The 22,935-nt window shown below is 41.7% G+C and overlaps 1 protein-coding gene across 2 annotated transcripts in view; it reads right to left on the bottom strand.

Moving 5' to 3' along the window:
- The window catches only part of LOC143835486 (vitellogenin-2-like), a 29,041-nt gene extending 7,049 nt beyond the window's left edge, over nt 1–21,992 (bottom strand). Inside the window, exons 1-28 of one of the 2 annotated variants that reach the window (XM_077333157.1) lie at nt 21,869–21,992; nt 21,723–21,743; nt 20,845–21,008; nt 19,510–19,746; nt 18,875–19,036; nt 18,636–18,784; nt 16,960–17,143; nt 16,697–16,851; nt 16,354–16,519; nt 16,052–16,177; nt 14,662–14,868; nt 13,860–14,077; nt 13,193–13,290; nt 11,915–12,039; nt 11,703–11,792; nt 11,238–11,327; nt 10,958–11,144; nt 8,970–9,057; nt 8,656–8,841; nt 8,264–8,399; nt 7,257–7,467; nt 7,036–7,160; nt 6,251–6,712; nt 5,279–5,422; nt 4,073–4,117; nt 3,280–3,414; nt 2,116–2,451; nt 47–259 (exon numbers count right to left, since the gene is read on the bottom strand). In XM_077333157.1, the coding sequence (XP_077189272.1) occupies nt 47–259; nt 2,116–2,451; nt 3,280–3,414; nt 4,073–4,117; nt 5,279–5,422; nt 6,251–6,712; nt 7,036–7,160; nt 7,257–7,467; nt 8,264–8,399; nt 8,656–8,841; nt 8,970–9,057; nt 10,958–11,144; nt 11,238–11,327; nt 11,703–11,792; nt 11,915–12,039; nt 13,193–13,290; nt 13,860–14,077; nt 14,662–14,868; nt 16,052–16,177; nt 16,354–16,519; nt 16,697–16,851; nt 16,960–17,143; nt 18,636–18,784; nt 18,875–19,036; nt 19,510–19,746; nt 20,845–21,008; nt 21,723–21,743; nt 21,869–21,908 (4,500 nt within the window). In that variant the 5' untranslated portion in view covers nt 21,909–21,992. The remainder of the gene's footprint in view (nt 1–46; nt 260–2,115; nt 2,452–3,279; nt 3,415–4,072; nt 4,118–5,278; nt 5,423–6,250; nt 6,713–7,035; nt 7,161–7,256; nt 7,468–8,263; nt 8,400–8,655; nt 8,842–8,969; nt 9,058–10,957; nt 11,145–11,237; nt 11,328–11,702; nt 11,793–11,914; nt 12,040–13,192; nt 13,291–13,859; nt 14,078–14,661; nt 14,869–16,051; nt 16,178–16,353; nt 16,520–16,696; nt 16,852–16,959; nt 17,144–18,635; nt 18,785–18,874; nt 19,037–19,509; nt 19,747–20,844; nt 21,009–21,722; nt 21,744–21,868) is intronic. The other variant, XM_077333158.1, reaches the window with a different exon arrangement.
- Nucleotides 21,993–22,935: the final 943 nt, after the last annotated feature.

Below are 22,935 nucleotides of genomic sequence, written 5' to 3'. Positions count from 1 at the left end.
TGGACTGGATGCTGTCTGAAAGCATACGGGGTGTGAAGAGACTCACCACGGCCTTGTGAGGGTTCAGAATTGCGGCTTCCATAAAGGCTGTTGGCTTGTTTGGTTGTGTGATGTTTGACATAATGAACTGTATCTTGGGCCTAGAGATGTCTTCACCTTTATACCCGACCATCAGGTAGCCTTTTTGTCTACCGTTTGTGTAGATGACACGATAAATAGCAAGCAGGGATGGTATTTTATGCTCTCTCAATGAATTGATCTAAAATGAACAGGGAAAACATTATTTTAGATTGCAACACTGGTTAAAGTAACTGCATAACTGAAATAGTTTCAGTTTAAAAATAAGTGTCTGTGGGTTTAAAACTTTTAATGAAAGCGATTTTTCAGGGAAAGCTTGCCTTTCTCAGCCTTCCAAAATGCCAGTCCTTTCAATGCTTAATACATAACTTCTAACTATCAAGGGACTCAACCAACAGCTAAGAAGATGCTAATATTTAATTAAAGTAAGTATATAAAGAAAAGGAATCTGCCATGGATTCTTTCAAGATGAGCAATATCCTATGTGAAAAAATATCAGTGCTTAAATACATAAGACTGGATGCAATGATCCACTAGTGGAAAGCATTGAATCATCAGGAATCATCCCTGCTTTCTCCCCCCTAAAGTAGTAATTTCTGACCTAGAAATGTCCATTCTCAAAATACAATGCCCATGTGGAGTAATAGGCTACGTGGGCTAATGGGCTGTAGTGAGATGTAGGAAGGATGCAATATCACTTTCCCTGCCTCTTTCGTCAGGACAGCACCACTGATGGAAGAGGGAGGAGGCAACAGTTTTACTACCTCCTTTCACCTCCTCATGATACTTCACTAACCAGCATGGCTATTACTACACATAGATTCCATTATAACTCAGGAATCATCTTTCCGAAGATCAGAAGGGACTGCTGGGGAGGAAGTAGAGAAGATCCTCAATTCCTGCACAAAGATCTGAGACCCTTGTCACATTTTTATTTATTATATTTTCCCTTTTTATTTATTACCAGAGGCCAAGCCTGTTGTATTCAGGAATACAATGGGCACTAGATTGGGGTGGGGTGGAGTGGAAGAACTCTGTGGACGGCCTCCCCCTGCAGGCAGCTGTTAGGGAACTCACTGGCAGGGGCAGCTCTCACACGGCAGGGACCTCCAAGCCTCAGAGGGAAGTGGAAGGAGGAGGGGATGGTCAGGGGTGGGGGACGGAAGGTGATTGGCTGGCTGCTGGACACACAGGCAAGCCAGTTGGAGGAGGAGGAGGCACTCAGAGACGGGACAGCTGCCCTGAGTGGGTGTGAAGCACTTAGTGGCACTTAAGCCATGAGACACACTCCTCCTCCAAGGCCTTACCAGAAATATATAGTGGAACAGATATTTTCACAGAGTGCATTCTTCTCTGCAGCTCAAGGGCCAGTGCATGCGGTACCTTCTCTGTACAGTAGAACGGGGTAAGATGGAGTGACTGGCCCAAGGGCACAAGCTAAGCTTCATGGGTCAGGTCCTGTCCTGATACTTTAATCACTAATCCATTCTGGCTCTCCACATGAACCTCTATGTTCACTTAGGTCATGACATGAAACTCTCCTCCACATCCCTTTGCCCCCCAAAGCAAGAATAAGGAATAAAAGCTTCCTTAATTCAAAAACCATTCTAGAGAATGTGCTTACAAGGTAGTTCTCTCGAAACCTTTAGTAGGGCAATTCGAAATATTTAATTAACTAGACCTGTGGAGATTTGCCTAATTGTTCTTTCTGATTTTATATTTTACTGTTAGTACACAATTGCTAATTATTTTGCAGTATTTAATAAAAAAAACAACCTATGGCATATAAGTATCATATGTGCATTTTACTATAAACAGGCTGGATGATCTAATCAGGTTCAAAGACACATAAGTTAATGAAAACATGAACAAATCATATCCACTTAGACATTCTAGCACTGTTTCCTGTGTAAAGCATTTCATGGATGCTAGTTGAGACTGATCCTGCACTGAGCCTGTATGGCCCCTCCCAACTTCTAACTACAGCAAAATCCCACCAGTGTTGGCATTTGACAAACTAAACATTTTGTGGCTCACCTCCGAGCTGACCCTGGAACTAGAACTGGAGGAAGAGGAACTGCTGCTGCTGCTGTTGCTGCTGACCTTGCTGCTGCTGCTGCTGCTGCTGCTGCTGCTGCTGCTGTCCTTGCTACTGCTGCTGCTGCTACTGCTGCCCTTGCTACTGCTGCTGCTGCTGCTGCTGCTGCTGCTGCTGCTTCCCTTGCTACTGCTGCTGCTGCTGCTGCTGCTGCTGCCCTTGCTGCTGCTGCTGCCCTTGCTTCTGCTGCTGCTGCTGCTGCTGCTGCTGCTGCTACTGCTGCCATGGCTGGCTGGTCTGCGATTGCCACTGGCTGGTTCTTCTTGTTTTATTTCCTATCAAAACAACAAAGTGCATGTTTTTTTGAGAATGTTTCAGGTGGAACTTGCACTGTTTCAACAAATCCAGCATTCAGCACAGACAGGTATGACTGCTAGGCCAATTCCGCACATGTCAGATAATGGACCTTCAGGGTGTTTTTGCAGCTGGATTTTCCTGTATGAAACAGGGAAATTGACATCTAAAGTGCATTGGAAATGCATTAACCAACAGCTGTACAATGGTCCCTACTAGTCAAATCGCAGCCCAGGGAGTTAGTGGGCTCAGCACAGGGGCTCACAGTCCAAAAGAAAGAACGTGATGGTGACAACACCCAATGTCACCATGGACTTATTTGTATAGGTATGCAGCTGCCTTCATGCAACACAGCACAAGCAAAACAACACAATCTGTGTAGACTTGAACTTCACTCAGAGCAGTTCTATTGACTTTCCAGGCTAGCATAAGGGATTTAAGGACTGCTGCCTGGCATCCCAATTCTAACAGCTCATGCCAGAGTTTTCTTCTATGACTCAAAAGGTCAAACTTTATATATTACAGTTGAACTGGCCGTTAATGCACTTCATCCTGTTGCACATGTGTGCAACAGATCAGCAGATGGATGGCTTTGCGTCCCAGAAGACCCTTGCTAGACACTGCTGCCTGAAAGGAACACAGCTGTACAGTCTTGCATGGCTCTCATTCGGACCTGCTCCAGATGAAGAGGTCTGCTTGGCATCTCGGTCAGCTGGACCTGGTTTGTGGAGCTTTGGGTGCAAATCCCTTTTCCTGATCCCCACCCCAAACAATATCTATTGTACTCATGACAATGACAGCATTTTTACCCGTCTAGTGGACCTTTGGCCCTCCTCACAGCTGCCAGTGTCACTGCTGCTGCAGCTACGTCCGTTACTGCTGCTGCTGCTGCCACGTCTGGCTGGTCTGCGATTGCCACTGGCTGGTTCTTCTTGTTTTATTTCCTACCAAAACAACAAAGTGCATCCTCAAGATCTAAAATGATTTGCAGAATGATTTGCAGTTACATGCGGATGATGAAGAAGAAAGCTTTCCTTGCAGTCTATGGCCTGTGGCCATGTGGGATTTCGAATATTTTCTCCTACACATTTTGATGCATGAGACCTAGCCCTGCAGCCTACAGCTGCTAGTTTCAAAACACATTGGTAATTTTTCATTAAATACAATTAATCCATCCAAAATATCAAGCACAAGGATTTAAAACATGTAGAAAAATAATTTCTATCGACCCCAGAACATTCATCAGGCACTGTCCTTTAACTCTTGCCCCAATCACATCCCATTTTTTTCAGAGTATATATTCCTTTTTATACTGTTAATCTATTCAAAAGTTGACAGCATTTTGATCCACCTCCATGAGGCCCTTGCAGTTGTCATTTCTGGAAACCAACCTTTTGAAGTGTAGTAACTGCTCTCATCAACTATTTTTAACTATAAGTAAATCAACTGAAATTCACTCCCCGTTATCACATCAAACTGGAGGAGGGAACCTTTTCAAGAACTATCACTGCTGATGCTTTCATGCCTGACATTTTCAATTTTTGCCATGCCCAAACTTCTAGTTTAGCACTTGCTGAAATAGAAGTGGCTGGGACATCTTACCTTCAGCTCAACATGGGGTGAGGCGTGGCGGTTTCCTGAGTGTTGCTTAGAAAAAAAGAGAAGCAGAAAGTTAAAGAGCCTTCTAGGGGCTTTTTGCAATGACATTCAATGACCAAGCTAAAATAATAAGGTGACAAATGGAGCCCAGGATAAATGAATGATACTAATTGACAAACAGCATGATCAGAAGCATCAGTTTTTCCTGAATGTCAACCTCTTGAAAGTCCTGTCAGAAAATGTGGGGATTGAAATGTAACATCTAAACTTTTTAGTTAGATAACTGGATAGAAAAACAAAAACCTGCCTTATCTGAATCTAAAACAAAGTATGGGTCACAAAGTTTTCCAGACTTCCATGTTGGAAATTAGAGAACATCACTGGCACTAGGTACTAGAGACTCTTCCTAGCAGAGAATGTTTCAGGTGGAACTTGCACTGTTTCAACAAATCCAGCATTCAATACAGACAGGTATGACTGCTAGGCCAATTCCGCACATGTCAGATAATGGACCTTCAGGGATTTTTGCAGCTGGATTTTCCTGTATGAAACAGGGAAATTGACATCTAAAGTGCATTGGAAATGCATTAACCAACAGCTGTACAATGGTCCCTACTAGTCAAATCGCAGCCCAGGGAGTTAGTGGGCTCAGCACAGGGGCTCACAGTCCAAAAGAAAGAACGTGATGGTGACAACACCCAATGTCACCATGGACTTATTTGTATAGGTATGCAGCTGCCTTCATGCAACACAGCACAAGCAAAACAACACAATCTGTGTAGACTTGAACTTCACTCAGAGCAGTTCTATTGACTTTCCAGGCTAGCATAAGGGATTTAAGGACTGCTGCCTGGCATCCCAATTCTAACAGCTCATGCCAGAGTTTTCTTCTATGACTCAAAAGGTCAAACTTTATATATTACAGTTGAATCAGCCGTTAATGCACTTCATCCTGTTGCACATGTGTGCAACAGATCAGCAGATGGATGGCTTTGCGTCCCAGAAGACCCTTGCTAGACACTGCTGCCTGAAAGGAACACAGCTGTACAGTCTTGCATGCCTCTCATTCGGACCTGCTCCAGATGAAGAGGTCTGCTTGGCATCTCGGTCAGCTGGACCTGGTTTGTGGAGCTTTGGGTGCAAATCCCTTTTCCTGATCCCCACCCCAAACAATATCTATTGTACTCATGACAATGACAGCATTTTTACCCGTCTAGTGGACCTTTGGCCCTCCTCACAGCTGCCAGTGTCACTGCTGCTGCAGCTACGTCCATTACTGCTGCTGCTACTGCTACTGCTGCCACGGCTTGCTGGTCTGCGATTGCCACTGGCTGGTCCTTCTTGTTTTATTTCCTATCAAAACAACAAAGTGCATGTTTTTTTGAGAATGTTTCAGGTGGAACTTGCACTGTTTCAACAAATCCAGCATTCAGCACAGACAGGTATGACTGCTAGGCCAATTCCGCACATGTCAGATAATGGACCTTCAGGGTGTTTTTGCAGCTGGATTTTCCTGTATGAAACAGGGAAATTGACATCTAAAGTGCATTGGAAATGCATTAACCAACAGCTGTACAATGGTCCCTACTAGTCAAATCGCAGCCCAGGGAGTTAGTGGGCTCAGCACAGGGGCTCACAGTCCAAAAGAAAGAACGTGATAGTGACAACACCCAATGTCACCATGGACTTATTTGTATAGGTATGCAGCTGCCTTCATGCAACACAGCACAAGCAAAACAACACAATCTGTGTAGACTTGAACTTCACTCAGAGCAGTTCTATTGACTTTCCAGGCTAGCATAAGGGATTTAAGGACTGCTGCCTGGCATCCCAATTCTAACAGCTCATGCCAGAGTTTTCTTCTATGACTCAAAAGGTCAAACTTTATATATTACAGTTGAACTGGCCGTTAATGCACTTCATCCTGTTGCACATGTGTGCAACAGATCAGCAGATGGATGGCTTTGCGTCCCAGAAGACCCTTGCTAGACACTGCTGCCTGAAAGGAACACAGCTGTACAGTCTTGCATGGCTCTCATTCGGACCTGCTCCAGATGAAGAGGTCTGCTTGGCATCTCGGTCAGCTGGACCTGGTTTGTGGAGCTTTGGGTGCAAATCCCTTTTCCTGATCCCCACCCCAAACAATATCTATTGTACTCATGACAATGACAGCATTTTTACCCGTCTAGTGGACCTTTGGCCCTCCTCACAGCTGCCAGTGTCACTGCTGCTGCAGCTACGTCCGTTACTGCTGCTGCTGCTGCTCCTGCTACTGCTACTGCTGCTCTTGTCTTTCCTGGTGCTGGGAGATCTGCCTTTGTTCCTGGGCCAGCTGCCCCTGACACCCTCATTGCTGCTCTCAGTAATATCCTCTTGGCTGCGGACGCCTCTTCCTTCTTTCATTTTGTTTTTCTTCTCGGAAGAGGAGGAGGAAGAGGAGGGTGAAGAGAATGGAGTGGAGGACCAGGAGGAGGAGGAGGAGGAGGAGGAGGAGGAGGAGGAGGAGGAGGAGGAGGAGGAGGAGGAGGAGGAGGAGGAAGAGGATGGAGAGGAGGATCGGGAGGAGATGGAGGAGGTGGAGGAATGAGAACGCGGCATATGTTTCTTGTTAGATGGCACCTTCTTCTGAGCTTTTCTTGAAACCTAATGCATGATAAAGAGTAAAGCACAGGGTGATATGAGAGAATTGACAAGCACTTTGGTTTAAAAATAAATATTTCAATGTCATTGTGCTTGACCCTTTCCTTTTCTTACCAAGGAAACAAAATGATCAGAGTGACTGTATTTAATATATGTTTGAACAATGTATGGCAATTACAGCTGCCACAGAGAATAACTTAGACGGAATAAAGGTGTCCATCCATTTAAACAGGAACTTCATTTCTAGGCGAAGGATCTTGAAACACATGCTTTAATGTTGGCAAGTGGTATGATACTTTTTTCTAAGTCCATTGCCTTTTATATACCTTTTGAAGTTTGAGGTCCACCTCAGCTTCAGATTCTCTGCTTAGCAGCTCCATTGTTCTGTCAGGTACCCTGGCACTTTTATCATATTCCAACTCTACTGTCTGAACTTCGGTACACCTAGAGCCTGCAATTCATATATATATATATACATTAGAAAATGTGCATGATTTCACCTGTGTCTGTAAGCATATAAACTGAACATTTGATTTATATATAGTACCTGGTAAAATTTCCATGGTAAATTCATGTTCTCCAGTTATCATTTTCATTGCTTTTGATAAAAATGCATTTCTTCTTCCTTTCCTGTTGATGCGCAGACTCAGATCCACGTCTGGCAATGGGTGGTATAAGGTTTTGTCATCCCATGGTTGTATCATTGGCATCTCAGCATCAGCAGATTTCTTGAGTTTAGTCTTAGAAGCAATCTTTCTCTGCAATAAGTATGTTCTTTGTCAGTTGTGGGAATGACTCCAAGTGGAATAAACTAAGCCAAAGAATGATACTTTAAAAATTGCTCAAAGCCCCCTACAAAACTTAGATCAGTGAGGCCTGACATGATTACAATCACAAGAATGATTATGCCTAGTAACTGGAAATTTCCAAATATGTTAATATTTTAAAAGTAGGAAACCAAGATGTTGCAAATTGTGAAAGAACTAATGCAATTGTATGATGGGAGATCTTATTTGACTCAGAGCTTTCTATAACTTCTGGGACAGGAAATATCATTTAACATCCAATATACATAATTGTGCGGGGTTGTAATAGATGTGTAACTGTAGAGCAAGGGGCTAGGAAATGAGAAAGAATGATCTGAAATGACTATTATATCTATCAGATGGAAAATTATGAGTTTGTAGGTAGGTAAAGTTTAATATGGATAGGTTTGTGAATTAATTTTGAGAAAGTAGCTAAGTAGATTATAGGTATTTTATTATGATATTACGATAAAAATACACTGGCTTTGTTGGTGTGGCTGCTGTTGAACAGAACTAAGGAGTCAACCTTGTGTAAGTCATGCAGGTCACCAGGCCAGGCCAGGCCAGGCCATAATAAGTCCTCCCTCAAAGCCCAAAAGCATCTTGGAAAGGGCTCTGCCTCCTTCTCATGCCTTTTATTGACAGCAACCAATGACTGAAATCTGTCAATCTGCCTAGCAACAACCCCTGAGGACATTGGTTTCTAAAAGTTACAGGCACTTTCCACCCATGAGAAACAGATATTTACTTCTTCTCTTGAAGCTCCTTCTGCTGACTGGAAATGTTCATCCTGGAGACTTGCTTCTCGTTTTTCTGGAATAAGTGGGATCTTCTTCTCAACAGTGGGCTCTGCTGCATTTCTGGCTACCAAGTGTGAGATGTGTCTATATGGATGTGCAATGAAAATGATTAGATAAATAAATATGTATATAAATATGGGATGTGATAGGTTAAATTTAAAAGCATTCATGTCAGGGTGTCAGCCTGTCTGGTCCAGTGCTATACTGGTGGGAGATGTCATAGCTCTGTGATATGACAGATTTTTAATGTACAGCTTCACTTCCTGACATATCTGGTTAAAATGATTATGACAAACACAAAACAAGAGGTAAGATTTTATATAAACTAAAGTTACTGTACTTTGCTGTCACCAGCTCAGTTTTCCTGCAGGCTGGAGGGAATCCAATCTTGTAGCTCTTCTTTGTCAAGTCTACTGCTAATGTTGCCTTAAGTGGGACACGTATTTGGACGTCGCCGCTAATTTCCATGGTTCTCTGCCATTCATTTGCAACAATACCCACATTTATTGCACCATAACCATCGATTCTAAAAAAAAGATGGGAAATGATCTCTATCAGAAAAGCCTGAATTGTAATTAACTAGTATTCTTCCAAAATCAGAATTTTAGAACAATAATTTAAAAATAATAATAATAATATCAAAATTTAACTTACTCTGTAGTTATGTCAGTTGTAATTTTTAGTTTGGCCAGTTCTGATAGATGGAAATTGGAACCCACAGCAGGAGGTTCATCCAGATTTGCTGCAAAGGATTAAATAAGAAACTGAGAAAATGAAAACAATCACATGTAAAGGTTGTGAGCATTTCTAACATGTTAATAGTGATCATACAACCACAGCATAAAGGAGACCCAGTTTGGTGTAGTGGTTAGGAGTGCAGACTTCTAATCTGGCATGCCGGGTTCGAATCTGCGCTCCCCCACATGCAACCAGCTGGGTGACCTTGGGCTCGCCACGGCACTGATAAAGCTGTTCTGACCGGGCAGTGATATCAGCACTCTCTCAGCCTCACCCACCCACAGGGTGTCTGTTATGGGGAGAGGAATGGGAAGGCGACTGTAAGCCGCTTTGAGCCTCCTTTGGGTAGGGAAAAGCGGCATATAAGAACCCTCTTCTTCTTCTTCTAAAGACCAGAACCTCTTAAAATGTTTAGGTATTATGAAATAGTGGATTGTTGGTGTTATATGAAGTAACGCAGAGTTCATCACTATAATCTCTTTTGGATGGAATAGCAATTGGTGAAGTATACAGCCAACTGGTGTAGTTGTTAAGAGCAGTGCTCTAGTCTGGAGAGCCAGGTTTGATTCCCCACTCCTCCACATGCAGCCAGATGAGTGAAATTGGGCTAGTCACAGTACTATTAGAGCTATTCTGGCAGAGCAGTTCTGTCAGAGTTCTCTCAGTCCCACCTACCTGACAGGTAGGAATGGTTTAAGAATTTGCAGGGTCTGTAGCACAGGGGATACCTTTACCTTTACCTTTAGCAGAGCACAATTGTGGCAGGAGCAGCCAGACTGAGGGCAGAGGGGTCACCCAAAGGAGTGTCAGTTCAAGTGTCCTTAAGGTGGGCAAGGAGGAAGAGAGAGGCTAAGGCTCTGATACATGGCGGGGGGGGGGAGGGCACTGTGTGGGGGCCCTGGAAGTGCAACGTGTGCTACATGGATAAACCAGCCCTGCTCATAGGGTGTCTGTTATGGGGAGTGGTAGGGAAGGTCATTGTAAGCCATTCTGAAAATCCTTAGGGTAGTGAAAAGTGGGATATAAAAACCAACTCTTCTTCTAGACTGTACATTGTCCCTCTGTCCCTCTAAAGCAGAACTGTGTGTCCTAGGACCCAAGGAACACTAGGGCTAGGAGGGTATTAACCAAACTGTTGTTGTGAGCCACAAGGGATCTATGTGGCTAACAAGAAGTCTGGACTGTGCTTGTATTATGTTTTGGTAAATCAAAAGTAACTCAATCTAGTTAGATTCATATGAGGCAAAGTAAGTAGATCGCCACTCCTTCCTGTCCCTGTAAGGGTTAGAACTGGGGGCAGCCCTTGCTGGTGGTCCAGAGAGCATAAGACCCTCGGGACATGCTAATAGAGAAGGTGAGGCTGGGCTGCACTATTAAGGGTACAATACAGTGCTCATTAAATTCTACATTTGCCTGGGATCACTCCAGCCGGGCCCTACTAATACACAGCAAAGTAATCTTGTAACGTAGGAATCAGGCAGCAGAGGGGAATAGAACTGTAAGTGACATTTGACGGTGGGAAATGCCATCCAACAGCAGTCAACTTATAGTGACCTGGAGGGCTTTCAAATCAAGCGGCATTCCAAGGTGGTTTATCATTGCCTGTCTCTGCATAGCAACCCTAAAGTTCTTTTGTGGTCTCCCACTCAAGTACAATCAAGGGCCAACCCTCCTAAGACCTAATGAAATCAAGCTAGCCTGGACAATCCAGGTTAGGTCAAGTGACATTTAGTTCTGTGAATATGTAGTTGGCTAGATATTACTCTGATATTTGAGGGGATTTAGAATAAAGAAAAATCATTAGGCCTTGTAACTTTGATCTGAGTTTTATCACTAGATACAGCCATCCCAACTACACAGTATTCTCCCATATTATTTGGAAACACAGTTATCTTCAGGCTTACCATTTGCTACAATATCTGCGACGACCATTACAGCACCACTCACTTCCCATGGAAGACCAAAACAGTTGGGAAACCTGTGACGAAGGTCTGCAAATAACACAGGACTAACAGCTTTTACGGAAACACCTGCTTTGAGGTCTCTGACAGCCTTGTTAATCAGTGGCTGAAAATATTGGTCTCTCAGATTCTGCAATAATAGGAATATGAAGTAAGTTGGAAGACAAACAGATCACGTTGTTAATGAGATCATGCACACACACAAAAACCCACACAAACCTACCTTGTTAGGTTTCATGAAATAAGCAATTTCTTTGTCAAACATACTGAAACTAATAGACTGATCTTGGATTTCAGGATATGTTCCAGGCACCTGAAAAGAAGGGGGAAATATGAATGATTTAATATTGGATCTATTGAAATACACATTGAAGTAAAAGAAAGCAGCAGACATGATCTGATTATTTATGAAATGAAATAATTCTAAGCATATGCCATTTGCATCTTCTTAAAGAGGCCTACTTCCCTTTGTGAGAGTCACCATCTTACAATGTAAAGACCACTGGGAGACGAGGTCTTTTACTGCAGTTTTTGCCATTACGAAACTTGGTAATGAAAGATGGGAGAGAGACAGACTCCTAAATCAGGGTGTCACCAGCACAGCTGATCTGACAAAAGCCCCAGGCATAATCCCGGCTACTATTTTCCCTAGGGAAGATGTCACCCAAAACAGAATGAATTCACATACCGCTTTTCCAGCCTTGCTTGTCTTTGGATTAAATTGGCTTTGGCTTGGGACATTCAAAAATTCATCAAGGACTCCGCTACTTAAACGTGTCTGTGTTTTTAGAGAGCATAATAAGAGTCAACAACATGTCATCATTTGTGAAGCAATGGAGCAACAGAATAAGACTCTTAAACATTTCATCAAGAAATCAATTATATCAGTTTGACACAGACCTCAAACACATTGGCTGTTCCACCAGGAAGCAGTAGTTGTGTGGATAACATGGCACTTGAGGGGAATGTACTTTTCGCTGCAGTCCCTGTGATAACTTTTTCAACAAACCCAAATCCATGTTGGCCTGTAAGAAAAACAGAGACAAGTTAGATTTCTCAATGCTGAAATTGAAAGATGAAGCTGACGCCATTTGAACTGTTTTCTCAGGAAGCTTGCAGTCATTCACATTTTTATTTATGAGATCCAATGCTGACTCAATCCTAAACATCTGTGCTAAAACTGCCTTGTTAGTGAATTCAGAAAATGACTAGCCAAAGAACATTGTAGCTGCCCCCGTTACTCTCTGCTAATTTTGTTGTTGGATTTTTAAAGCACTGAGGTATTTTTAGAGACTTCTGTACTTTTAATACTATAAAAACTTTCCCCCCTTATTCTGTTCTCTTAGCTGCCTTGAGTGCACTAAGCCCCTCTCTGGGCAAAGGGCTGTGGTTCATCATGCTAGAACACCTGCTCAACATGCAGAAGGTCCCAGTCCAATCCATCCAATGTCATTTTAAAAGGATCAGCTAGTGGGTGATGTGCACCATCTCCAATCTGAGACCTTGAAGAGCCACTGCCAGTCTGAACAGATAATACTGACCATGATGAACCAATGGCATAATTCCGTATAAGGCAGCATCATGTGATACAACAGGGTATAAATATTTCAAGTAAATAAATATAAACTATTAATGTTGCTTAAAAGTTTGTTTATTAAAGTTTGTTTTAAAATCTGTTTTACACTATGTTTCTTTTACACATTAAACTGTGTTAATGCTATTTCTTACTCTTCTCTCTGTTTTTATAAGTTATTGTTTGTGTCGTGCTTCAGTGGCTATTGGTGCTGTACAGTTTTGCTATACATCATATGGGCATCCTTTAGTGGAAGGCCAACTAATAAAGATTTTAATATATAACACTCCCACACCAAACAATCAGGCCCCAGGCAAGCATGAAAGTCAAGCAATCTACTGAGTGTCTAGTGGGCAATCCCGTGTTGCTGGAAAGCTGCTTTTGGCTTGGCTATTTTAGATGAATTACATTTGTAAAATTGTGTAAAATACACACAGCATAATGAGTTATAAAAGCAAAGTTAAATAAATGTTCAGAGAGGGCATGGCTAAATGTGTGCTGTAATTCGTGGTGAATACTTCCTAGGAAGGAGCATATAATAAGACTCAAAAGAATGCAACTTATTTGGTAAAAAACTGGGAAACAGATAATTATTTTCAACTCACTGTCATAGAACTTGAATATATTTGGCTTGGTGTAATAATACTGCGTTCTGAAAGACCGGATCTTCAGAAGTTTAAGGGCAAACTTGCAAGCGGAAGACCTAGATAAATAAATAAATAATGGTGAAATGAAAAGCAGCCTAGATTCTTTATGGCATGCCACAAATCAAAGGATGCTTCATTTCATAAAGTTTCATGATCTAGAACATGTTTTGTCAAACACATGAAATGTTACACTCAATTTACATACATGGCACAGGCTTACACTTTGAGGAACTGAAGCTTTGGTTCCTTTTATTAGACTAACTATATACAGTACACCTGCTGTTCATGCCTGTGAATGAGTCAAGACACAAAGGAATGGCAGTTAGCATCTGGGATGCCTAAACCTACTCTGTCCAAACTTCTGACGGAATGAGAGGCTCCTGCCCCTTGCCTGGGTCTGGCCTTATGTGGACTGGGTCAGTGCTGGAAGTGGAAATTGCAGTCAAGTTATAGCCAATTTATGGAGACCCCATAGGGTTTTCAAGGCAAGAGACAAACAGAGGTGGTTTGGCTGGCCATTATTACTGAATGGAAAAAATGGTCTCTGTTAAAAGGAGAGGTATAATAAACAACAGCACTAATAGTTAACTTGTGGGATGAACAGTATGGTTGTATCACTACTTACACATCAGCGTATTGTGGGACGCGGAGGGCAGCGACCTCAGTCATGTGTGCGATTACAAATCTCTGAAATTGCACATTGTTATCATTGGCTGCCACTTTAGCCATTGTTACTACCAGGGGGAGAGAAATGTTCATTTCCAAGAGGCTGACACAAGCCATTATTCTAGCCAAAGTGCAATATTCATGGTCCATAAAGGGTATCATGAGATTCTCTTGCCCCTAGAAATAAAGAAAACATTTATTACATGTCTGTCAAATTTCCAAGGTGTTTCTATCAATAATTATATACTGTGCAAGGATGGCTAGCACAACAGGAACAAACTGATTTTTATAAAGGGGCGGGGATTATATCCCAGAGATTTAAATTGTACTGAGGATAGTTCTGGTTTTGAAGTAGAGTGTGTTATCTAGGATATATGTATTCTGTGTTATTACTGCTAGCGGAGAATCCAATAACTGGCACACAGTAAAGGCACTTGTAATTCACTGAGTCTAGCACTCTGTCCTACACTGAGTCTCTAGGTTGCAGGGAAAACGATGAAAGCAGCAATGAGCCCCAATTAAGTGCAGGGCTTGTACCAATAAAGCCCTCTGAGGACAGGCTTGACATGGTTATAATCTATAAAACTTCATCAAATCCTAGTGCTCAGGTCAACTGGGAGTGTCAGTTTGCATTACACTGAAAAGACCATGAGCAGTTTCTTCGAACCATAAGAACCCTATGGCTACTAAATACATTTGCTCCAAAGGGCACATACTTTGAGCTTCATAGATTTCAGAGGAGTTGCCTTTATTTGTCTTACCTTCTTTGGGTCCATCCTGGCTACCTGTCTTATGGCCAAAACAGTTTCCACTTGAACTTGGTCAGAATATCTGCTACGTGCAAACAGGACTTTCAAGAGGTGCTTCATGGTGAATGGATGAGGTGCATTGGCAAGGGACTTCAAACATAGTATAATTTCTTGTTCATCTCCCCTTCGGATTGCCTCAGCTAAGCGTTCATGGAGATGCTACCAAGAAAGAGAGAGAGACAGTGATGCTAACAAGCGTACAAACTATACCTCATAGAATACATGTTGATGCCTTTTTTCCAGAGGGAAAGTGATGAAGAGTTGCATATAAGGGGCACTTGTGTGGTCACCAATTGGGTGTAGGTGCTGTTTCAGAATATGGAAGGCAAAGGATCAGGGCCCTGGTTTCATCCCACTCCAGTCACACTGAATGCCATCCATATTCATTAACAAACTAAAGACCTCATTTCAAGCATACAATTGTTCTTTTCTAAGGGAACAACAAAATCAAGTTCATTAACAGTAAAAAGCCCCTGAGACTCACTGAATTGCCGCTGCAGGGGAAGGAGCGCCGGGAAGGACCTGGCTGGTGGGAGGGAACTTCCAGCCCCAGCATCCCCTGGGCAGCATTTTGCATCTGGACAGCGGCGGAGGGGTGGGGCCAAGCCAGGCTCAGCCTCTTTTCCCTCCTGGAGACACAGCTCACCCTCCCTCCCTGTTGTTATGCATAGGTTTAATGTTTATTATGGGATTTGGTTTGTTTGTCTTATTGTTAATAGTCACAGTCAGAGGATTGGAAACATGGGGTGGATCTTTTAAGCTTGCACTCTGGCCTCCCCGTGTTTTTTGGGGGGGCTTAAGGGGCTGTGTGGATTCAGAGCCCAATTGAAGGCTGGCATTTCCAGGTGGCAGGAGAACCCAACAGAGGTGGATGCCCAGCGGGTTCACTCCAAGCTGCCTCCTCCTGTTATTAGCATGCCATTAGGTCCGGGTAGTCGGGCTGGCTAGCCAATGCAACCCATTGAGGGAGCATGCTGAAATAGGCTGCCTTGTGGTCGCCTGATCCTTGTGGTCGGCCAGATCCATCACCCATGCTTGCCACCCTCAATTTGAATAAAAGCTGTGGCCAATATTCATGCCAAAATAGTAGAGTCCAGTGTCCTTTTTGGGGTGGTCAGTATCCCCCTGCAAAGCAATAAAAGTTGTATCCTTCTGATGAAACCAACTCCATTCCTTGCACTCCCCTTTCCTTGACATTCTTATCGTCTATATTAGTCATGACTCTGATGGGTGTTTTTGAAATTAATAGTCTAAGATTTGTATGGTAGAACTGAATAAAGAAACTGCTTTGCACCTCCAGAAAATGAACTAGAGTAAATTAACCTGAAATAAGGCCACATACCCTGAGAATTTCATTGGCGCGAGATGGAGACTGAGTAAGACATCTGGAAACCAGAGCTCCGTGTGCCAGGTTAGCTACCATGTTAAGCCAGTGATCATCCCTGATGCTGGGGATAGCAATAATTTCCTGTTCAAGAGAAAAAGAATGAGAAAAGTAGTTGCATATGATGGAATCTGATGGAAGATTTGTCTTGTTTTAGGAGCAACAATCATCATTTTGAATTGTATTCGGTGGACCACTCTGTAAAGGGGTTGCACACCATTTTATTTCGATACAATGAATAAGATTTCACAGATACGCACTGCTGCCAATAAAGCTGCATGTTCATTAGGAGTTGCAAGGTGTAAGGCTACGGGAATAATCCGAAGTTTTTCAGAGAAGGTCAGTTCAATGTCATGGACTGCAGTTTTGAGGAGCTCCAGCGATCTATCATTGCCTGCCATAGCAACTGCATTCAGCAGAGTAAATCTGCAAAGAGCAGAAAGAAACTTTTAGTTTTTATTCTCCCTTGCAGAAGAAACTGACAAGATGTCAGGGCCAAACATTATACTTTATTCTCCTGGTAAGAAAAGGTTTAGGGTGAGTACCAGTCAATGTGTCAGAATAAAATAGTGTTACAAATTAACTGTCCTATAGCCAACATACCTGGCATGAGGCTGACTTGCAACCTTCTTTAAGATGGTGTCCAGTTGACTAAGACTTGCTCTACGGGCCAGTTCGACAAGCTGTAGATACTTTTTAGCATAGACTTTGTTGGCTGTTGGGTTGCTCTCAGCTAATTCTTGAATTTTTCCCATAATCTGTTAGATTCAATAGAACACAATAGTAGCTAGAGTATATTCACTGCAATTGATTGGAACAAGCCTTTACTGACAGTGGAAGCATCCAGTATGTTAAACATTCTCTACCTGTTGTGGAACGTTGTCAGTCTCTACCATATGAATGGCCATCTGGGGCTGCTCTGAAAATTTGTAATAAATGCTTTCATGCTCCATATCCTGAGCATGTGGCCAGAGTGCTTGTGGTCGTCGTGATTGCTGATGCTGCTCTTCAAGATTTTCAGTTTTCACCCCAGTCAGAGTAAGCTCTTGTCTGGAAAGGAACAGAAAACAATAGGTACCATGAAAGATCCTAGACTGGCCTGAGAAAAATGAAGAACATATGTTTGGTCTCAACCAGGCCCCCACCTGGTGGAACAAGCTCCCAGAACAGCTGCTGGCCCTTCGGAAACTTGCTCAGTTCCAAATAGACTTTAAGCTCTTCTGCCAGACATTTGGTTGGGGCCAATGAACTATAGAGGAACATCAAGTTGGCCCCTCCTACGAGACTCCCCAGGAATGGGTGAAGCGCTGAAGACAAGGCTCATAGATGGTAGTATCATAATGGAATTGAAATGTATTAACTATCTAATTACTTTAACTATTTATCTGTTTTAATTGGGTAATGATTACATATTATACAAGATAGGTTATGTTTTATGCTATGTTGTAAACTGCCCTGAACCAGCTTCCTGAGAGGTGCCGTCATACAAATTCAAAAGAAAGAAAGAAAGAAAGAAAGAAAGAAAGAAAGAAAGAAAGAAAGAAAGAAAGAAAGAAAGAAAGAAAGAAAGAAAGAAAGAAAGAAAGAAAGAAAGACAACTGAAAATTAATAGATGCAATACTGACCCACTCAAACTCCATGGAATTACAACAATTAGAACCAATACAGGCAATAGAGAAGCTATCTTTTTATGTGTCCCCATCTCCTCCTTTCCCTTCTTCCCCACCTCTGACAGCCTCTTCCCAAGTAAAGTCTACTCAGGCACACCGGTGGGAGGCACTGGAGTGGGTTGTGTGGTGACTGGCCCAAATCATGCAATGGCTGCCACTGGGCCAAGCCAGACCCAGCCAAATTATGTGTGTACTAAGTCTCTGGTGGTAGCTAATGCAAGTCTTCCTCTATCAGGAGACATGAGAGTGGAGGGGTGCAGGACCTTTTCCAGGGCTCTTCTGGTCTCCCAGTTCACTCCTGCTCCTCCCCCACCCCCGAGTTTTGCATTTGCATTTGCATTTTGCATTTGCAAAATACAGTGCAAAAAAAAATGTATAATTTGTATGATACTTGTATGATCTACCCGCATGATCTAAGTCATGCTAACAGGGAGCAACTGACTTCAGTGAGGATCTATAGAAACCAACAAATGGCTCCGCTGCTTTGAGGTCACAGAAGGGCTGGTTAGCATTGGTCTATGATGCGGGGGTGCTACTATATACTAGAACTGGGATTTTACAATTTATGGACAACTTTTGTTCAGTTTAATTATACACGTGTTGTCTACTGGTTTTTGAATGGTAGCATGTTGATTAAATTGGTTAAGCAGTTAAGTCACAAATTATATTGATTGTTAAATTTAGTTAATTATGTCATTTAAAGTCTTTCTGACTGAGACTGAAGGCGGATTACACAGTATAAATCAAAATGAGAGAAGTCTTCAAATTATTGAAGTGCCTGATCTGGTTGCCACAAAATTGCCCTGCTTTGCTCAGAAGTCTTGGAAGAATGAGCTGCATGATAACTTAAAAAAAAACCTTTTTCTACTTACTTGGCTGTCATAATTACAGGAGTATCAAATTCACTGCCTGGAGAAACTTTGTATAGTTCATTTGCTTCAGCTTTGCTGATCAGAATAGTATCATCTTCAAATTTCACCTTGTATTCTGATGTCTGAACTCCTAAAAGCAACCTGTTTTTCTAAACCATAGAAAAAGTCACCTTTAGCATGTATGAATGCAGACTAATTTTACATTGATTTGCCAGCAAATATGTTTACAGCATTCTTACCAGTGGGTAGAATGGAAGAGTGTGGATATAGGCCATTCCAATATTCTGTACCACTTCCTTGTTGCAATTTATCAAATTCTTTGCTTTTGTAAGTCTGACCCATTCGTTCTTCCCATTTTCATTGACAGTGTACTTAGTATCACAGTCACCTTGGATACCACTCTTTAAGATAAAAATACAAAAAAAAAACCCCACAACTTTCAGAAAGAAAATGTGTCTTAGAAAAAATGACAATATCATTTTGCATAGCTGTAAATTGTTATTTCTAGTTCCTGGTATTTATCCCCTCCTTCCCCCCACCCCACTTTTACAGCATGTACATCTTGGATCTGAAACAGAAATAGATCTGGCAGATGACTAAATAGTCCCAAACTGTTGGCAGTGCTGTCTGGCTGATGGATTTCATTGTGAATACCACACTACAAATTATTTGGTTTCAATTCTATTTGACAATTCTAATAATAAATTAGGATTTCAATGAAAAATAAACCAGCTGATTAACATTTAACTATTCAGCTAGAAACCACCTAGCAGGAATATTTGTGCAAACATTAAAGTGGGGTCCTTTACCACAGGAGTGACCCCCGCCCCCCGACCAAGTGAGTGCAAGAATACTTCAAATGGAAGAAACAAACCTCTTGTGTTTCATAGGTCTTCTGGTTCTTGTATGTTATGATCAGCATACCCACGGCACCTTTGACGATGTTTCTGCAGAATCTAGGGGTATTTTTTGAAAAGTAAATTTTCTCAACACCCCTGCCACTCATTTCAACCTCAGCGGGAAAGCGGCAGCATTGTTCAAATTCCCGGACTTGCTCGGTGGAACGAACAAAGGACTTCCCAATGCAGTCTTCCACTTGGGGATTTGAAAGCTGAGGACAAAATTGAGGGTAAAATTATTTGCATTGAAAAAGAATTAAGAATAATGATCCAGATCAGTATAGGCTCTTTTAACAGGAAAGATCTAACCCTAATGAATTTGGACTGAACTGTGTCCTTTTGAATTATACACTGTTTCTCAAAAGTGAATGAGAAACAAGTTTATTAATGTACACGAAAAACAAATTGTTTAGATCCTGTAATCAACAGCAGGAAAAGTTTGTGAAAATAAATTGAGCCAGATTTCTCTTGGCTTTCCCAAGAAGAGAAGAATGATTGCTTCCAATCCCCATCCCCACACAAACACATACATACTTCTTGCCTCCCCCAGGCCATATTTTGCAAGATGCAGGCTTTTTCCTTCTGACCTCTTCTACTAACTTCAATATGAATGGTTTGCAAATGTTGACTATGCACCTGATCATAGTAAACTTTCTTAAGATCAGGACACATTTATTTAGCACTGTTCCAAGTGCATCAGTCTTCTCTACGTACAAATACAGGCATCAGTCTTCTGTATGTATGAAAACTAAAAATGATCCTCCCTCAAAAGTTATGATTTGGAATGGATGAATGATACCAAGAAAGAGATTTGACCTCGTCTCATTTCTGAAGACTTGGATAACCCAGGCTTGGATGATCTTGTCATACCTCAGCCACTAAACAAGCTTAGCCCTTGTTAGTACTTGGATGGGAGACCACCAAGAAGTCCAGGGTTGCTACACAGAAGCAGGTAATGGCAAATGACCTCTTAGTCTCTTCAACTGAAAATCCCACAAAAGATTGCTCTAAAGTCAGCTGCAGCTCCATGGCACTTTCACACACACACACCCTAATTTACCAGTCATTTTAGTGCTATATGAACACATAATAAATATAAGATTATATTTCACTATGCATAGGGGTTGATGGACAAAAGCTCAGAAAGTGAAACCAGAGAGGAGAGAGAGCACCCATCTCCCAGCGTCTGGGCCAACTGAAGTAATTTCATGTAATATCCTCACAGGGTGGTCATTCAATTAAAACATTTTGGGAGACAGTTTTGTTTTGAATTCATATATAAATTATCTGTACTGTGCTGCAGTGCTTACCATGAGACCAAACTTTGAGACTGAACGTGTGTCATTCATTCCATACAACTTTATGTCGAAGTCAAACTTCAGTCCAGTCTTCCCTGATGTTTCATCTTCCAGTCCAGTGAGTGCTTCACCTCTGTAGGTGTACAAGAGTGACTTCCCAGCAGGAACCTGAAACCCTGTAGAAAGGGATAGAACTGAACAATGAGTGGCAGCTTTTACCAGGTCATGGAAAATCTCAGACTTCCTGCAATGTATTTCAAAAAAACATCTTTTGAGATTTAGGTGTGGTGCAAATATATTGAAATGTAATTAACTAATTAATCATTTAGAGCCAGATTATAAACTATAATGCATTTATACAGTACTTTAGAATGCTCCAAGTGTACATAAGTAGTCTTTCATTGTAAATCCAAGACGTACCTAAGAGATAGCTTTATAATATTATCTTAATTGAAGAGGGGCTTGCTAAATCTACCCAGTGTATTTCAGCAGAGGCACCATTTGAAATGGGAATTTTTGCCCTTCAGTTTCTTAGAGAGACAGCAGAGCACACTGCTAAAATAGTCATACTTGTGTCTAGGAGATCCGTTTTGGATCCCCCCTCCCCAAACACACACTCTGCCTTGGAAGCTTTCTGGGCAACCTTGGACCTGTCACAGACACTCACCCTAATCTTCCTCACTGGGTGTCTGGAAGGAGAAAACAAAGGAGGGGAAAATGGCACAAACCACCCTGAGTTCCTTGGAGGAAGGGGTGGAATAAAATGCACTAAAAGTGATTATGCTACAGCAGTTCAACTAATTTCCACCCCCTCCCCTGAGGTCTTACTGTCCTGAAGGTCACCTCAGACAAATGTGCTGCTAAATATGAAAAGAAAACTGTGTACTTACGAGGAGCTGAGTTCACACTCCCTGGTGGAAAGAAAATGGAGATGTTATTGTGAGTATAGCAGTGAAGAAGTACATATGAGTTATAAATCATAGTGTGGTTAAATAATGCAAAATTTTATCATAGATAAAAGAATACATGAACTTACCCGCAAGGGTGAGTACGAGAGCAAGTATGATTCCCTTCATGGTGAAGGTGAATGGTAGTCCGTACCCTTCTTGGGTCTTTTATAGGGAGAGCTGCAGGAGCACGTGATGCCTGCTGATCAGAATTTTGCTGAGGTTACGGTTTTTTATCAGTTTTTGCAAATGTTTGAAGGGAAGATTGGGCCAGGCATTCTGACTTTTAATACTGAAGGGTGATAATTCTTTTTTAGTCACAAAACCGGTCATAAGTTTTGAGTTTCCTTTATTTTGATGACTCTTCTATGCTATTGAAATCTTTCATGAAAATGTATTTCAAGTTAAAAAAAAACTTTGAATATTCTTTTACTTGATTTGTTTAAAGGCTCATGGTCCTCTTGGACACTATTTTAGATAGGAGTAAGTTATTCTGACCTTTCCTATGATGCAAAAGTTTACCTAATGGATAAGTGATAACAACCTCTCACATGCTAAGCTTGTATCATAAATGAAACTTCATCCACACTACATTTTAATTACTCTTTTAAATTCAAAATTCAATAGCTCTATGGCTCTCAGTCAAAGCATATTTTCAGCTACATTTATGCTTGAATGTATTTCTATATTTGGGAGAAAGGCATATGTAATTGGCCTGAGGTTATTTTTTTTAAACCATCTTTAAGCAGGATGGAATTGTCATATTGGAAAGAGAGGGAATTCACAAGGTAATTCTAGTGCATTGTATCTAGCTATTAGCTTCTGTAGAGTACAAAACAATATGGACAAAAAGAAAGGAATGGGCATTCTTGTCTTATAAGTGGGCAATCCCACCCCATGACCCTTTTGTGCTGCTGATGAATACCTTTCCAACATTATGGTACAAGAAGAATTTAAAAGAGAGTTCCACGTATCACTTCATGTAGCATTGTATTCTCCATGAAAATCCATGGCCATGGTCAAATTATTATGTTTACTTGAAAATAATATCATAAATACGGTATGCTTAATTCATTACTTTATGTTTGTTATTATGCAATCGGAAAGGATCCTTAATCAGGTACCATTCATGGTGTTATACACACAAAGATATAAG

The sequence above is a fragment of the Paroedura picta genome, chromosome 4 (genome assembly GCF_049243985.1).
Source record: "Paroedura picta isolate Pp20150507F chromosome 4, Ppicta_v3.0, whole genome shotgun sequence".
In the NCBI taxonomy this organism is placed as follows: Eukaryota; Metazoa; Chordata; class Lepidosauria; order Squamata; family Gekkonidae; genus Paroedura; species Paroedura picta.
Note: the sequence above shows the minus strand (reverse complement) of the source record. Positions and strands in the feature narration are given on the sequence as shown.